The following is an 18,277-nucleotide window of genomic DNA, read 5'->3' on the forward strand; positions in this document are numbered from 1 at the left end:
TGCAGGTTCGATCCCTGGCCTCACTCAGTGGGTTGAGGATCCATCCAGCATTGCCGTGAGCTGTGGTTTAGGTTGCAGACACGACTCAGATCCCGCGTTGCTGTGGCTGTGGTGTAGGCCGGCAGCTACAGCTCCGATTGGACCCCTGGCCTGGGAATCTCCATATGCCACGGGTGCGGCCCTAGAAAAGACAAAAAGACAAAAAGACAAAAAAAAAAAAAGAACTCCAGACTCCATTCTACTGAAAGATGACAGTGTGCACACCAAAACAGCACCATCACTCCTGAGAGACGGGACATCCCAGTGGCGAAGAGCAGAGGCTCTAGAGTTGGACAGATCTGGGTCTGAGTCCCAGCCCACAGATCCTACTTGTGTGACTCTGAGCTTCAGTTTCCTCATCTATAGAAAGGGAATAATAATCTCTTTGTCAAGGTTATTGGGAAAGTTAAGTGACAGACTTCATGTAAATCACCAGGCACAAGCAGTAGTCACTCCAACAATGGTAGCTCTAATTACTATTGCTGCACAAACTGGTCTGAGAAGTTGTGGGGTGTTGCCCTAATTGCTTTGAAAGATTCAGCCCTAGTCAAGGAAGGTGTTCCTTCATCCAGTCCGATGGAGAAATAATTGGACTGTCCTTAATGGGAAAGACAAGATCTGCCAAAGACCCCCCTTGACCAGATTGTTGGGGAAAAGCACCAGTCACCTGGGAGGTGTCTGCAGGCTCCTTTAGTAACCTGAGGCTTCCTGAGGGCCAAGTTCCGCGTGTGGGTGGAAGGGCAGGCTTGCTCTCCAGGTTGCCATAACTTTGCATATGATTTGCATATGCTTACGGGGCCCCTGCAGTTTCTTCTGGCATTTCCGAGTTAAAATATTGCTGCTTTTCCAGGCAGGCCAGATATTGATTTTTCTTCTTCTGTAGTCACTTCTCTAAGCACTCTGATTGACCTGTCTCCTTCACCCAGTGAGTGGGGAATGAGAGGGTGGGGCGAGGCAGTGGATGGCGGGAGGGAGGAGGGCTGGTGTCGACCTTAGAGCACATTCTCCTCTGAGACCCGAGCCATCGTGGGTGATGAGAACGAGCTGCTTCCAGGAGGATGAAGAGAGGACAGGAGGAATTTTTTCCCTCGGGTCCATCCTGGTCTATTCCGGCCCCGCATCCCTAATCTGACCCGTGATGCCCTCGGTTCACTTGCCGACGTGGTCCAGCGGCCGGCTGGGGAGGCGCAGGCCTAGGGCAGGGGGAGGGGGAGGGGCGCCGCGACAGCCAAGAGGCTTTGAGGAACCTTGCGAGAGGAAGTGGCTTCCGAACTCCTCTGCGTGCAGTGCGAGGGGCAGGAAAGGCGAGGGAGGCGGGGGAGGTGTCGAGATGGCGCTCTGCGCGCAGGGCGGAGGGGGGAGCCGGCGCGGAGGACCTGAAACCGCAGATGCCGAGTGAGTTGGGGACAGAGGCGCGCGAGGCGGCGTCCAGGTCCGACTCCCCTGTGCAGGCACCCACCCAGGAACAGGTGACCCCGCCGCCCGAGCCACTGGGGCTCCAGGGTGAGAAGCCGAGACAGCTGGCACGGGCTCTGCCCGACCCGGTAACAGACTCGCTCCTGGCGGCGGCGGCGGCGGCGGAGGGGCTCGGAGCTCGCCGCCTGGGGAGGGGTCCCCACCTCCCGCCGCCGCATCCTGAGTCTGGCCCCATCAGATGCGCTGGCTGCCTCGGGCCGGGGCCCCGGGCTAGATGACCGTGGACAGCAGCATGAGCAGTGGGTACTGCAGCCTGGAAGAAGAACTGGAGGATTGCTTCTTCACTGCCAAGACCACCTTTTTCAGGAATGTGCAGAGCAAACATCCTTCGAAGGTAAACATAATAATATAAAAGCCTTTCATTGTGGGGAAATAACCTCTGTGGGCTAGAAGAGAAAACATGCTCCTGGCAAGCAGGTAGAGTCGTGTTTAACCAGAGTAGGTGGGCAGTGGTTCTGAGGACCCTCTTGAACTTGTTGGCTGAGCAGACCAGGGGTTGGATCTGGAGCCCTTCAGGGACCACCGGCCAACACTATTTTCTTTTTAATGCCCTTTTCAACATCTCCTGTCCCTGGACCTTTTCAAAATGGCTCTCTAAGATTTGGGGACAGCTCTGGGCTCATGCTTTGGCGGCATGCTCCCTTGGGAGGGGCCCCCACATTTGAGTTTTGAAGCTCTAGATGAAAAGTGGCTGGCGCGCAGTCCCTCGGTAGGATAACCACTCATAGTTTGAGACTTCCGTCTCAATGAGGATGGCGAGAAACCATCTTAAAACATAGTGCAGCAACTTTGCAGAAGTCCAGGGTGTTTTTAGAAGCAAACTAAAACTTCTCCCCGAAGTCATTGTCCTACTACCATTTTGACTTCCTGGGTTAGTTGGGGCAACCTAGAGTTTCCATGTGTTCTCTGATGGGGTTGTGTGTGCTAGACACCCAGCTGGCCCGAGTCCCCTGGCCGCACCCTCCTAGCTGTGACCCTGTATCTGCCATGTTTTTTGGTGGGAGTGTTGGCTGAGCTCTGTTTATTTGTTTTGTTATTTAAATGAAAGGGGCTCCCAGCCAGGTCCTTGGAGTGGTTGCGCAAAAGGGCCTGTTTGTGGACAGCAGCGAGCTGTTAAATTTCACAGGCGTGTACAGGCTCATCGTTGACTTAGCAGTCCCATACCGAGTAGCATTAACCAAAAACTTCCCCAGGCCTGATGCTGGGGCCCCCGTGGTTAATAATTCATCTTGCCTGTAGGCCCTGCTTTTGCTGGATTCTGACGTCAAATGCACTGGACCTTTCCATTGTGACAGGATGCCCAAAACCAGAGGGGAGGTTTTGATTTTAGTGCTTGAAGGAATCAACTGAAATAGGCCCCTGGAACCAGCACCCGTGTTCTGAGCCCCCCTCCCCCTTCCCCAGGCTTCTTGTGGGGTGGGGGCAGGGGTAGAGAGGGTTCATGCAGAAAGTATGGCAGCAGAGGGGAGGGGTCCAGCTCTCTCTTGGGGTTCTTGCCTCACGATGTGGCAACACACACTGGCACACGTATACATACGCAGAAGGACACTCCAGCTGTCTGTCTGGGGCACCCCAGCTGTCTGGGATTTGTATTTAGACCAGTGCTTCTCAACCTTAGCTGCACACTGGACTCACCTGGCCAGCTTTAGCAAATGTGAATACCTGGGTCCCATAGCTGGAGAGTCCGATCTCCTTGGTCTGGGGCGTAGCCTGGGCATTGAGATTTTGAAAAGCTCCCCAGGTATGCTTTTGATATGCAGCTGAGGTTGAGAACCGTTGCTCTAGAGAGATTTGCTCCCGCCTGGGAAGGAAATGGTTCCTGTTTTCAAAAACAAAGTTTAGCTGTTACCCTCACTGTAAGCCCTTGGTCCCAGAAGGTGGGCTTTTTGCCTGATGGGGTAGAGGAAGGGGCGGTTTCTTTCACTTGGCAAGTGAAAAACGAAGCAGTTTCTGGCATTTCTTGGGAGAAAGAAAAATATCTGAAAATATAGTGGGGAGGGGATGCGGGGGCAACTTGTACTTGACCCAAATAGCCTTCTCTCTTCATTCTCCCCCAGACTCCCCTTTCCTAGCATCACTCTTGAAAATACACATTCGGTTGGGCACCTCTTTGCTTTGTCTGGTTCTTGAATCCATTGCTTGTGCTGAGGTCTCTGCAGGACTCCCTACCTTAAAGCCCTCGGATGGCAGAGGGGTTGGGGGTGCATGCAGGGTCGCATCTCCTGGGGGAGCAAGCACTGGGATGGCCCCGGCTTTGAAGGGATGCCTGCAGCTGGCTTAGGAGCTGGGAAGCTTCATCCATACCTTTCAGCCTCCCATCCTTCTCTGTGGTGTTCTGCCCCTAATAAGGTTTCAGCTCCCACTTCTCCCTTGGAGCCACTTCTGGAAAGGGAATCAAAGAGATCGGCCGTATCCTGAGCCCATGCTGACCCGTCGCAGTGCTTTTTTCCTACCCAAAGAGAGATCCCATCTGAGCTCCTGGGAGAATTTCTCCTTCCTGTCTCCAAGGAAAGGCGTTTAAGTGTTTCCCGGTCGCTGAGAGACTGAGGCCCCCATTCAAGAAAGGCTGAGCCGGCTTCTATAAATAGCCTTGTCAGAACAACCTGTATCTGCCCCTGGGCAGCAGCTGCGGGTGCCAGGCTGGAGCAGAGCTGCAGGGAAGCCTCCAGCTGATCCAGGAGCCTTCACTGGCCCGGCCTCCAGGGAGTTCTGGAGACCTCTCTCCAGCCCCTTTGGCGGGAGATGCAAGGGTGGGGAAGTTGTCCCCCACCCCCCATTCACAGAGAGGAGCCCCTGAAGATGGAGAGGCAGCAGGAGAGGAAGTGGGATGAGGCCTTGGGCCCCAGCTTGTGCTCTCCTTTTAGAAAACAGCAGCTTCCTGGGGCCTCGGGCCTCCCCCGAGAGGAGCAGGGAGATCTGGTTGTCAGTCTCAGGTTCAAGGGGGCGAGGTGGTGCCCTCTGAGGATTTCCCCCTTGGCTGCTGGGCACCATCAGATCCCCTGGGAGAAACCCAGCTTTGTGCTCAGAGAAGGGCCCACACGCAGTCACCCAGCCTAAGACATTGGAGTGGGGGTGGGGGTCATTCAAGGTCACGTAGCAAGTTCATGAGGGACCCAGGGTTGAAACCTACATCTCTCATCTCCCAGCCCAGAGGTTTTCCTCCTTCAGGCCCCCAAAAGGCAGGCTTTGGTAACATGCAGGTCTGGTGACTGGGACCTCTGGCCATTGCTGTCAGGTGCCCCTCTCTCCCGGTCTGGGATCTGACCCTGGAAGTGACGCCAACTTCTGCTCCCATTGGTTCCCCAAATGCCTACAGGAGGTGGCAGTTTGGGGTTTTGACCTCTGGGCTGGGACATGGGCACTCTGAGTGAGCTGTCTCTGCATGTCCCACGGATTCCAGGACCCCAGGACTCTGGAGCCACTTGGGACGTCGGGGTGGGTGCTCTGGGGACACAGAAAGCCTGCTGCCTGCAGACTGTCAGAGCTGGAAGGAGCCAGCTCTAGCAGCTCACTGTACAGATGGAGAAGCTGAGGCTCCGAGAGGCGGGAGGATGTCACCAGGTTGGCGGGTGGAGCAGCACTCACAGTCGTCAGGGGCACCTTGTCAAGCCCTCTTCTTGGTCTTCTTCACTCAGTGGGTGACTGAGGCCAACTGCAGTCCCTGTCCCCTCAGCATCTTCTACAAATGGAAAGACCAAATCAGCGCAGGTTAGGAAAGGGCTGCTGGTCCTTATCATCCCTCCACTCCTACGGGCCACCCCGTCCCTCCCTTCCTAAGGCGCCTTGGGCCATGGACCTTCACTCTGCTCTTAACACTAGCAGAGGTCCCTGTTGTCAGTCCCAGAAGCCTGCAAATTTATGTCATTTGAAAGTTCTTCTTATGGAGTTCCCGTTGTGGCCCAGTGGAAACGAATCCAACTAGGAACCATGAGGTTGCGGGTTCGATCCCTGGCCTCGCTCAGTGGGCGTTGCCATGAGCTGGGGTATAGGTTGCAGATGTGGCTCGGATCTGGCGTGGTTGTGGCTGTGGCCGGCAGCAGTAGCTCCAGCTGGACCCCTAGCCTGGGAACCTCCATGTGCTGCAGGTGCAGCCCTAAAAAGACAAAAAAAAAAAAAAAGGAAGAAGGTTCTTCTTAGTATCTATCTAGAATACTGCTTGCTGTACTCTAGGCCCTTCATCATGTATGCTTTCTTTGTGGATATGGAGGACAGACAGTTGGTTCAATCTGTGGTTAAATATTACCTTGAGCACAGCTGTAACACTCTCCCATCCCCCCCTACCCCCTCCCCATACCCCGGCCTTCCCTGGTCTATAGCAACATCCTTGATTCTTGAAAAATTCAATGATGATGGGAAAAGGAAGGGGGGGAGTGGTCTCAGAGGTCAGAGTACGAAGCCACTCCCGCTTCTGTTCCTGTACTTGTCCCATCTCTTGCCTGGCCACTCGGCCCCTCCCTGGACACAGCCCTGTAGCACTCTGGGAATGTCATCCAAGCCTGATGGCCCTGGGACCCTCAGAGAAATCCCCATCTCTCTGCCGGCGGCAGGCACACCCAGGCCTCAGGCTCAGCACCTGCCCCTGCTCTTCTTGGCGTGAGCGAAAAGAAAATACTAAAAGCAAGTTAGTTCTAAATATGAGCAATAAAAAGAAAATAAAACCTTTAGAATCATTGGACCACATAACTGCTTTTTTTTAACATGCTTTCTCAGAAGCCTGCCCAGCCCAAGACTCCCTCAAAAGACTCTTTGTGCTGGTGCAGCCACGCCACAGCTTTCCTTTGGGGCTGTGGTCTCCACTTCTCTTCTGTGCTGCTGCTTCTCTGGCCCTTCCCAGGGTTGCTTTTCTCCGTGAAGACATAAACCCTGTCCGATCAGAACTCACATCCCCATCGGGTGCAACACAATGCCAAGGCGTGGTTGCAAAAGCAGGCTCTGGTTAAATGCTGGCTGAACTGAGTTGTTACAGCATCTCTTTTGCATACTATATAATCAGGATGGACTCACTGTTGTAAGTGTTGTTATTTTCGGCCTTTGGGCAAAATAGAAGTTTATGGCCCTCTTTGGGTAAACTTACATGGGCAGGTGGGGCTCAGGATGATACACGGGACATTTTGTGGGCCAGGCCCGGAAGTGGTGTGTTTTATACCCCCGCTCCATTGGCCAGAACTCAGTCACGTGGCCACTGCTAACCACAGGGAGGTTGGGAAATGAAGTACAGCTGTGAGCCCAGGTGGACAAGGAAGCCAGTTGTGGTGAACACTTAGCTGTCTCTGCCATGCATCTGTCCTGCCACCCTATTGGCCCAGCCACCTTTGGAAGCTCTGCTCTGCTTTCTTGGTGAAGGGCCATAAGCTCTGTCTCTTTGACTCTGCATTTCTCTCCATCTGTCACCAAGGATACACTCTTCCTGGGATTGGGGGTGGGGAGGTTCTGCCTCCCCCAGCTACACTGGCAACTTTTTGAGGACAGATGCTTTTCCTTACTCGGCACTGCTCTGGTTCCTCTGTGGCATCTGAAGCCTTCAGTGGTGCTCCAAGGTGGCCCCTGGCCACTGCCATCAGACTTGCTCTTTGGATCACTTTGTGGCAATGGAGGGGCAAGGGCCCCCCTTTAGACTTCCTGGCTCCTGAGTCTTCAGAGATAGGACCCTCAGATCTGTTTTGGCTTTTTTTTTTTTTTTTTTTTTTTTTTTTTTTTTTTTGTCATTTTCTTGGGCCGCTCCTGCGGCATATGGAGGTTCCCAGGCTAGGAGTCTAATCGGAGCTGTAGCCACTGGCCTACGCCAGAACCACAGCAATGTGGGATCCAAGCTGTGTCTGTGACCTACACCACAGGTCTCAGCAACGCCAGATCCTTAACCCACTGAGCAAGGCCAGGGGTCGAATCCGCAACTTCATGGTTCCTAGTCGGATTCGTTAACCACTGAGCCACGACAGGAACTCCTCAGATCTGTTTTTAAACACTCCCCCCCGCCCCCGCCCCTGCCCCAGGTGATTCTCAAATGTACTGAAGTCTGGGAACCGCCTGTTTAGCAGTATTTGGTAATTGATGACTTCAGCGGGAATGCAAGACCAGCATTTATCTCAGATTCCAGAGAGGTTCTTCAGGAAGCCTAGAAGGTAAAAGGATTGGTCCCTGGTCACATAACTGAGGAGAGACAGAACCAAAGACTCGGGGACCCAGGGGCATGAGCTGTCCCCATTACTCTCACCCCAACATGCTGAGCGAGGATGTTGAGTGGACTGCCCATGGTGACTGACCAGTGCATGACCGGTGGTACAAGCAGCACAGAACTGTAAGGAAGTCTTGGCTTCTCATCCCAGCACAGCTCTTCATTGAGGGGATGTGGCCAGGGCGCTTCAACCCTCTAGATGCAGATGCTTCACCTCATCCTTCAGGGAGTGTGATTTGAGCCCGTCCTTCGTTTCTTCTTTCACTGAGAGGCTATCACCCCTATGCGTGGAAACAGAGCCTTTCGTAGCAGTTTCTCGTGAGACTGGCAGGGATTTGGGACCTGACTTCCAAGTTCTCTAACTTGTAAGGATGTCCCAAGGGTGGGGTGGGGAAGAGGACCTGAATGGCTGACCTGAACTCCCTCTGCGAGACCCCCTGGGCTTGACCCAAGAAATCCTCGCCGCCGTGTTCCTGATTCCTCTCTTCCCACCCACCTCTCTTTCTTCACAAGTTTAGACTCTGTGTCCTGAGTCAGCTGGCACTTCCCCTAAAGTGATTCCAGTTACAGCTCAGGGCATGTGCAACAGCCATCCACCCATGCAGTTTAGGGAGAAAGGAAGATTTTATGCTGGGATGAACCCTGAATCCCAGCTCTTACTTCAAGCCGTCAGTCTGGACTCTGGAGTCCAGGCTATGAACCTGACAGGAAGGCCCCTCCAGACCCAGCCTGGGTGCCCAGCAGTCTGTGCTCCATTCCCTCTTCTGCCTTTTTTTTTTTTTTTTTTTTTTTTGTCTTTCTGTCTTTCTAGGGCTTCACCCGTGGCACATGGAGGTTCTCAGACTAGGGGTCCAATCAGAGCTATAGCCACCGGCCTATGCTGAGACACAGCAACATGGGATTTGAGCAACATGGGATTCGAGCCTCATCTTTGACCTACAGCACAGCTCATGGCAACGCCAGATCCTTAACCCACTGAGCGAAGCCAGGGATCGAACCCTTGTCCTCATGGATGCTAGTCGGGTTTGTTAACCACTGAGCCACGATGGGAACTCCCTTCTTCTGCTCTTGATTTGACTCTTCAGGGAACCTGCCCTGGAGCTTTCTGGCTTTGGGATCCTCCTGGGTGGACTCCGGGCTGTCTTCATCCAGGAGCTCTGTTTCCTCTTCCAGCTGGCTCAATCTCCACGTAAAAGGCATAGGGACCCGCTCCTGGCCTGACATATTTCTTAGGGACAAGAGGACCAGATCAGTTTGCCAAGAATCAGGAGCATTTCATTTCAAGGCCAGGAGCAAGAAGGGCGCTGTAGTGGCTGAAAACGTCAGGTTTGACTCACTGAGCTGGTGGCTTCTGTCCGTGGTGCTATCCTGGTCCCTCTTTTTTCTCCCACCCACCCTAGCTTTATTTATCACCCTCCAACCTCCATGCCCCATCTCCCCTCTCTTCTTGGCTGTAGAACAAAATTTCTATTGCCCACTGGAGGTCCCTATGTCCTTGAGGTACCTAAAGCTTAACATGTTCAGAACCAACTTCTAGCTTCGCTGTGATTGATGTCTCTCCCTGTCTCTGCCCCACCCTCCTGGTCTCCCACCTTTGAAGCTCAGGGGTCTTCCCCATCCTTCCTGCCATCCAGTCTGTTCACTGTGCGGTCTGCCTCCACAGCGTTGCAAGATGTCCACCTGGTCCTTTCTGTCCCCTGCTTGTCACCTCTCCCCTAGATGCTCCAGGAGATCACCTAACTGGTCTCCATCCTGCTTCTTCCTCTTCTGGGTACCCTGCATTTGATTGCCAAGGGTGTATCATTCTGGTGCACCAAAGCCTTCAGAGCCTCCCTTTTGCTTCCAGAGCAAAGCCCACACTTGGTTCCTGCTTGTTTTTTAGCAGCCCAAACCCTGCAATACCTGGCCTCGATCAAGACATTGTTTTTAACTTTCTTACAGCGCTGGACGCTGGAGGCCGGGGATCCAGAGATGGATAACATGCAGTCTCCTTACTTAAAGACCTGTGACCCCAGCCACACTGTGCGATGAGTGTTGCTCCTCTTCTCCATCCATGATGTGTCTGGGCAGAGGGCCCCTGGGCAGAGGGCCATCCGGGGGAAGACGCTCTGTGTCTACCTAGCAGCCACATGGCTTTTACCAGGACGTGGCAGCAGCTCCCGAGTCAGAGGGGATGGAGGGGCTGGCTCCCAGAATCAGGGAGCTTGGGCATCAATAGCCTGGAAGGGGGCTTGGCACAGGCTGGCAGTGATGGAGCTGCAGCAGCCCCTGGGAGGATTGGAGGAGATTTCCTTCCCCCTCTGAAAAGCAGAGACTCCTAGAGCTGGAAAAGACTGTTATGGGTCATTACAGCCATCCCCCTGTTTCCAAGCAGGGCTGCGATTACCCATTCCAGGCAGGCGGAGGGAAGTTGTGCTTGTTGCCACCATTCTTCTTCCACCCATTATCAGCCCTTCCTTGTCCACGGTGCTATACAGCATGACTCCAGCATATCCCGGGTTGGGATCCTTACTGCCTGTGAGGCTACAATCCTAAGCACCCTCCCAAAAGAAAGAAAAAGAAAAAAGGAGGGGTGGGGGCGGCAGAGCCTTTACACCTGGCGGGTCACACTAGCAGAATTTCTGTTGCTTTCAAGCCAAAAAGCGAGCATGTTCAATGAGGTAACATGTGAGAGGGGCTTAGCCAAGGGTGAGGCCCCCACCGCTATGCTCGTCCAACCCCCAAACACCTGCTCCTCCCCCATGCACATGGCATTTGGGTGAGAGCCAAGTTTCAAAAGGCTTCACATAAGCTCAGATCCCCCACCTCTCATCTGGTGAGCTGCCGGAAGGAAGCTGTTTGTCTCCCTCAGCCAATTTCCTGCTGCTAAAATCCAGGCTGCCTTTTCCTGTTCTGGTCCTAAGAGACCTGGGTGCCTCTACTCTAGCCCACGTCATTTCATCTGCCTCCAGTCCACGAGCCCCGCCTCATCCTTCTCATCCCCTGACTCTCCCCTAGAGTGAGGAGTGCTGTCAGGCTGTCCACCACACCGTCCCCCATACCGTGATGACGCGGGTGACAAGGGAAGTGGAGAATATGAGGCAGGGGCCTCTGTTGGCTGGAACACGTGGAGAGGCAGTAGGCGGGTATAACCTCCATGGCCACACATGGCTGGGAAAGTGTGGGTTGGCGAGGAGGATGTGGGAGCTACTGGGTCTGGGGTGTTTACAGCGCATTTCTAGTTGCAGTTTGATGCTCCCTTCTTTGAGCTCCCCAAATACCGGCAGAATCTATTTCCTATCCCTCATTTTGATGGGCTATACTTTTCTGGATGAGGGATCCTATCTTGTTCATCACTGTGTCGCTGGCACATGGTAGGCACTTAACACACGTTTGCTAAAGGAGGAGTGGATTTGGAGGTTCTTTCCGTAAGAGACGGTGGGGGCTCCCTGAGGACACATGCACAGCGCTTTAGGCAAAGTATGTGAAAGCTGATCTCAGCACTGCATTCAAGGGAAGCTTGCTAAGATTCTGGATGCGGAATCAATGGATTTTTCCAGTGACTCTGGAAAGAAAAAAATTCTCACTGAGTGAGCAGAAAATGCAAGGACAACCTTCCAAACAGAGAGCGCTCCCCCCCCACCCCTACCCCATCTGTGATTGCTCAGCTGTCTGCCCTGGAGGATGAGGGCAGGCAGGGCTGGGTCACTAAGCAACCGGGCCCTGGCACCTGCTGGCAAGAGTTGGCGTGGTCCTTCCTCAAGTGGGGCCTCCCGGGGGCTTGGGGCAGAGGGGCCCACGTGGGGAGGCGGGAGAGCCCACTCTGATGGATTTCTCCTGTCTGCCTTTCAGCCACGGCGGGTGGCAGGTTGAGAGAGAAGGATCCAATGTACTTCTCACTTGTTTCATGTGCCCGGTTTAATTCTGAGCAAGTGAAGATCCCGGTTTGGTGATCCTCCTCATTTGCGCATCCTCGGACAGACCAGGTGGAGTGGGCAGGGGCCCCAGACCCTCAAGGGAGTCTGACACTGGGCCTGGGAAACCAAGCCCCAGCTTTCGTTCCAAGTGACCTCAGGAAGCATGCTCGCTACTCTCGGCCCCACTCTTCTCCTCTATAAAATGGGGAGACGTGCCTCTCCAGTGCAGAATAACTGCTAAAGGAGGGCCCTCTCAGTGCCTCTGGCTGTGAGAATGTGTAGAGCTCTCCTGGGCCTGAAGGGATGGAGGCCATTTTGAGAAAGGCAGATGGGTGTTGAATTGCAATGTGAGGAGGTAGGGTTCTTGATTGGGGTGCCTGAAGGTATAAGGCTCTGTTCACGAGGCCAGAAAAAAGGGCAGGAGCTAGGAGTCTGCTGGGAAATGGTTAGAATGTAAAATAATAATAGGAGTTCCCGTCGTGGCTCAGTGGTTAACAAACTTGACTAGAATCCATGAGGATGCAGGTTCGATCCCTGGCCTTGCTTAGCAGGTTAAGGATCCAGCGTTGCCTTGAGCTGTGGTGTAGGTCGCAGACACACCTTGGATCTGGCATTGCTGTGGCTGTGGTGTAGGCTAGCAGCTGTAGCTCCAACTGGACCCCTAGCCTGGGAACCTCCATATGCTGTAGGTGCGGCCCTAAAAAAAAGACAGTAAAATAAAATAAAGTAAAGTAAAATAAAATAAATAGTTAACTATCAGACCTTGATGTGTGCTAGGCGCTGTTCTAAGTGTGTAGCCTCATTTAATCCTCACAGCGACTCCAGTTGACCCTTGAGCAATGCGGGTTTGAAATGCATGTGGCCCCTCACATGCAGATATTTTTCCATAGCAAGCACCACACCATCTGTGGTTGGTTGGGTTGGCGGACGCAGAGGAACCAAGGATGCCGAGGGCCCACTATAACGTTATGTGCAGGTCAACCCTAGCATTGTTTAAGGGTCAGCTGTAGATATGTTTCTATTGAACAGTGAGGAGATTGAGGCACTGAAGGGGGTCAGGTAGCAAGGGGCAGATCCAGAACTTGAGCCCAAGTAATCTAACCCCAGAGCTGCCAGCCCCTCAGCTCCACTGCCTGGCCTGCAGCTCTTTCCAGAGCTCCCCAAGTAGTGGAAGCCCCAGGAGGGAAGCCAGAGGCAGCCCCATGTCAGCAGCATTCATCTTTGAGTCACTGAGGACAGTGCACTTTGCCAGGCCATTTAGGGGAGAGAAGAAACCAGATATCCCTGCCCCCGCACCTTTATGACACAGTTGAGAGGACACACACATGGAAAGATTCAGAGCTACTCAGTAACCGACTAAGACATGTTTCAGAGTCACAGAGTAATCCCCAAGCACCAGGGTGGGGTGAGGGTGGCAGGGCAGGCCACACAGTGACCAGAGCGGGGGTGTGGCCAGTGGAGAGGCGCCAGCACCCAGCACCAGCCCAGCTTGCAAAGCTGAAGGCACAGGTGGGGCTTCCAGTTAGAAGGGAGCCCAGAAGTCCCCGTCATGGCTCAGCAGAAACGAATCTGACTAGTATCCATGAGGGAGCAGGTTCCATCTCTGGCCCTGCTCAGCGGGTTAAGAATCTGGTGTTGCTGTGGTTGTGGCGTAGGTCGCAGATGCACCTTGGATCTGGCGTTGCTGTGGCTGTGGCATAGGCCAGCACACAGGGGTCCTATTCGACCCATAGCCTGGGAACCTGCATATGCCACGGTGAGCCCCCCCCCAAAAAAAAAAAGGAGAAGGGAGCCAAGAAGGACCCAGTCCCCCACCACAGCAGGGAGGCACAGCTGGTGTTCCAGCCACGCCCCTTCACCAGCGCGCATGGGCAGTGCGGGTATGATGGGAGCTGGGTATTGGCTCCCTCGCGCTGCTCACCACCTCGGAATCCACGGAATCTCTTAAGATGCTGAACACTGTTCGGCGGGAGGCACAGCTGGAGCCAGCACAGGGCGGGAGGAGATACGCCTGCTATCCTGAGGCCCACATCTTGGGAAAGGGCCTGTGATTAGAACACACTAGCTGGACCGCTAGAGCCGCTCATCTCTCACCGCCCAGCAATGCTGCAGGGCTTGACTCGATGGCTCTTGGAGCACTCGGGACCCCACAGTGAGGCTGAAGAAGCCTGTACTCAAAGCATTCTTGTGCAGAGAGTGAGGAAGCCATTCATAGGTGGGGTTGGAAAACTGAAGGCGAGCCAGTACCCAGCCCCAGCTTGGCAACTTTAATAAGAGTATTCCCACTCTCTGGCCTGCAGAGGAAAGACAGTCTTGCCCCAAATCTTACTTTGCAGCCACAGCCACCTCTAGGGTGTGTGAAGTTGGAAAGCCAGGGTGGCTCCTTGCTGCCGCCTGCGTGATGGGGTGGAGCAGGAAGTACCTGAGCAGGTTGAGAAGTGCCCCCTGCCTGGGCCACCTAGATACTCCGCTTTCTGCAGAATGTGGGTTTTTTTGACCGGTCAGCTTGAGGCCCTTTCCAGATTGCTGAGCCCAGGCTTCTGTGTATCTGAGCTCCCCTCTGGATAGTCGCCTGAGAAGCTATAAGCCCCTCACCTGGCTGCCTCGGCTTGTCTGGGCTGGGCTGTCTGGTCCATCCCTAGGCTTCAGCCTTCTCTTTGTGGACCTGGCGGGAGAGTGTCCCGAGCCTAGAAATAGAACCTGTGCCTGGGGGTCCCCAGATGAGGACCAAGTTGCTCAGAAGTAGGATTGACCCCCACTCTCCTGGAATATAGAAAGTAAGGGGCACTCCCAACTTTATGGGAAGCAGATGAATCCAGCTGGTTACATGGCCTCCGGGTGCCCCCGCCCTTGGAATCTTTTTTTTTTTTTTTTTTTTTTTTTGTCTTTTTGCTATTTCTTTGGGCCACTCCCGCAGCATATGGAGGTTCCCAGGCTAGGGGTTGAATCGGAGCTGTAGCCACTGGCCTACGCCAGAGCCACAGCAACGTGGGATCCGAGCTGCGTCTGCAACCTACACCACAGCTCACGGCAACGCCGGATCGTTAACCCACTGAGCAAGGGCAGGGACCGAACCCGCAACCTCATGGTTCCTAGTCGGATTCGTTAACCACTGCGCCACGACAGGAACTCCTTCTTTTTTTTTTTTTTTTTATTGCAATCAAATATATATAGCATAAAGTTTACCATTTTAACCATGTTTAACTGGCATTAAGCTCTTTCGCATTGTTGAGCAACCGTCATCGGCATCCTCTCCAGAATTTTTGTATCTTCTGGACTCCTTGCCCATCAGATATGAACGCCTCACTCCCTTCTCCCCACTGCGCTTGGCAACCCCTATCTTACATCTTATCTCTTTGAGTTTGATTATTCTAAAAACCTCATGTAGGTGGCATCGTCCTTTTGTGACTGGCTTATTTCGCTTGGCATAATGTCAAGGTTCGTCCCTGTTGTAGCTTGTGTCAGAATTTCCTTTTTATGGATGAGTAATATTCCATGATCTGTATATACCACATTTTGTTTATCTGGTCATCCATCAGTGGGTTGCTTCCATGTTTTGGCTACTGTGAACAATGCTCCTATGAACATGAATGTACACATCTCTGTTCAAGTTCCTGGCTTTCACTTCTTTGGGGTATATATCCAGATATGGGGAGTTCCCATCATGGATCAGTGGTTAACGAATCTGACTAGGAACCATGAGGTTGCAGGTTCGATCCCTGGCCTCGCTCAGTGGGGTAAGGATCCAGCATTCCTGTGAGCTGTGGTGTAGGTCGCAGATGCGGTTCGGATCTGGCCTTGCTGTGGCTGTGGTGTAGGTTGGCGGCTACAGCTCTGATTAGCCTGGGAACCTCCATGTGCCACGGGTCTGGCCCTAGAAACATACAAAAAAAGAAAAAAGAAAAAAAGACAGATATGGAATGGCTGGAACATCTGGTCATTTCATGTCTCATCTTTTGAGGAATCACCACACTGTTTTCCTAGCAGCTTCACCATTTTCAATTCCCTCCAGCCATGCACACAGGTTATTTTCTATGTTTTTGATAATAGCCATCCTAATAGGTATGAGATGGTATCTCATTATGGTTTTCATTTGTGTTTCCCCAATGACAGTGATGTCAAGCATCTTTTCATGTGCTTGTTGGCCATTTGTGTATCTTCTTTAGAGAAATGTCTGTTCAAGTCCTTTGTGCATTTTTAAATTGGGGGGGGGTTGTTGCTTTTTTTGGCTGCCCTACAGTATAGGGAGCTCTTGGACCCAAGGATCAGATCCAAGCTGTAGTTGTGACCTATGCCACAGTTGGAACAAAGCTGGCTCCTTAACCCGCTGTGCTGGGCCAGGGATCAAACCTGCATCCCAGGGCTCCAGAGACACCACCCATCTGGTCGCACCACAGTGGGAACTCCTGCTTATTTATTTATTTATTTATTTATTTATTTATTTATTTATTGTCTTTTTGTCTTTTCTAGGGCCGCTCCTGCAACATATGGAGGTTCCCAGGCTAGGGATCTAATCGGAGCTGTAGCCACTGGCCTACACCACAGCCACAGCAATGCAGGATCCAAGCCGCATCTGCGACCTACACCACAGCTCATGGCCACACTGGATCCTTAACCCACTGAGCGAGGCCAGGGATCGAACCCGCAACCACATGGTTCCTAGTCCAATTTGTTAACCACTGATCCACGACGGAGAACACTGTCCTGTCTATATTTTTAGTATTGAGTTACAGGACCTCTTTATTGATCCCTTGTCAGACATATGATTGGCAATGGAATCCTCTTGAAATTGATTCTAAAAGAGTCAAGTCCAGCCTTTGGAGAGACTGGAGTCTGGGATGAGGCACTGGGACCCACTTACCCTGCTCACCATCCTCCCTAACTCACCCGCAGTGCTCTGGCCCTGGGTTCTCTGAGAATACAGAGATGGGAAAGGTACAATTCCTGGCACTGGGGTGCTCATGGTCTAATGTGGGAGACAGGCTCAGACACAACTCATGCTTCTGTATACAGGATGAAACCGGTACCAGAATAATTGGGGCATAAGTTGATGTCTTTGGAGAATCCACTAATTCTAGACAGAAGTGGGGAATTGAGATGAGTATCCCCCAAAGATATGTCAGTTCCGGGGGAGCCAATTCTCTCAGATGAGGAGGAAGATTTCTTAGGCTGAATGACAAAACTCTGGAGTCAGGGAGACTGAAATGAGACAGGAAACTAGATGGAAAACTAACCTGAAAATAGACCTTCTCATGCCTTGGAAACTCTTGAGAGCACGAGAGCGTGCCCCACGGGAAAGGACCTGAGGCCACTGCAGTAGAATGGGTGTCTATTCCCTATTCTGCATAGATTCTCACTTTAGACCCCCTGAGCTAAAAGGGGGTGGGGGTGGGGGGGTGGTTCACGAAGCTCCCAGGGAGGGAAGAAGGGAAGCAAAAGGGGTTTGCATCATCTACCCTTAAAGACAGAGTACAAGGAGTCTTCTCCGATTTCTAGTTATTGTCTCAGAAGCAGATAGGTGCCATGGACCAGGAATCCTAGAGAACCCTTACCCAATTTTGGAACTTTTAATTTCCCTAGATTTATTTTGGGGTTTTGTGTGTGTGTGTGCGTGTGTGTGTTTAGGGCCACATCCACGGCATATGGAGGTTCCCAGGCTAGGGGTCCAATCAGAGCTGAAGCTGCTGGCCTACACCACAGCCATGCCAGATCTGAGCCACGTCTGCAACCTACACCACGCTCACGGCAACGCTGGATCCTTAACCCATTGAGTGAGGCCGGGAATCAAACCTGCATCCTCATGGTTCCTAGTCAGATTCATTTCTGCTGAGCCAGAATGGGAACTCCACTTCTTTGTGTTTTATTCAATTCATTAAAATACTTCATGGTGCTCCTGTGTGCCAGGTGGTGTCCTGGGAACTGCATCAGTGAATAAGGCAGTCTCTGCCCTTGGGAAGTTTATGTTCTGTGACCAAGCTGCAAGGCTGTGTGCTGATCTTGAGAGGCAGCCAGAGCATCTGTGTCCAGGCCACAACCAGGCAGCGGGAGGGGTGCAGGGAGGGATTCTCAGGAAATTCTCCAGGCTAGAGTACGAGGATGCAGCTTTACGAGGACAGAAGAGCAAGCAGTGTCCCGCAGAAGACAGAAAAAGAGAGAGAGAGGAGGGAGTCCGTCTAGGACTGAGAGTGTCCCTGGGCCTGTGGTAACCAAACATGCTGGTTTGCCTGGGGCCTTCTCGATCTGGGCACCCAGAGTCCTGCATCCTGAGAAAACTCGGACTGCTGGTCGCCCTATTGGGACTCAAGAGCTGAAAGCACCACCGTCTTCTCCGTGGGACACAGTAGGCATGTGGTGCTAGGGGCCCACAAAAATGTTTTAATTTCTTGTACAATCAGGAGAAAAGAACTTTTCAGCTGAAGAAAGTATTCGATTTTATACCAATGCTATAAATCATAACATATAATTTCTAATAGTTTTTTTTTTTTAATGGAAGAAGGGGCCCATAGCCCCAAAGATCAAGGTACTTAGGATGCACAAGGGCTGGGAGGTGACCCAGGCTGAAAGGCCCACAGGGGTCAAGGTTAAGGCAAGAGGACTCCCACATGGGGTTGATCCCCTCTCAACCAAACTCGCTTTTGCTCTGCCAGACAAATAGCTACTGAGGCTGATGGTGGTGACCGTGGCAGTGCACTAG

General features: G+C 52.7%; 1 protein-coding gene across 2 annotated transcripts in view; it reads left to right on the forward strand.

Annotated features, from left to right (window-relative positions):
* The window catches only part of RASSF5 (Ras association domain family member 5), an 80,200-nt gene that overhangs the window by 43,161 nt on the left and 18,762 nt on the right, over positions 1 to 18,277 (forward strand). Inside the window, exon 1 of one of the 2 annotated variants that reach the window (XM_021063316.1) lies at positions 1,249 to 1,849. The exons of the other annotated variant lie outside the window; for it this stretch is intronic. Coding sequence (XP_020918975.1) covers positions 1,730 to 1,849 — 120 coding nt within the window. The 5' untranslated portion in view covers positions 1,249 to 1,729. Of the gene's footprint in view, positions 1 to 1,248; positions 1,850 to 18,277 lie in introns of those variants that run through there. 2 annotated transcript variants of the gene reach the window in all.

The sequence above is a fragment of the Sus scrofa genome, chromosome 9, assembly GCF_000003025.6.
Source record: "Sus scrofa isolate TJ Tabasco breed Duroc chromosome 9, Sscrofa11.1, whole genome shotgun sequence".
Taxonomy (NCBI): Eukaryota; Metazoa; Chordata; class Mammalia; order Artiodactyla; family Suidae; genus Sus; species Sus scrofa.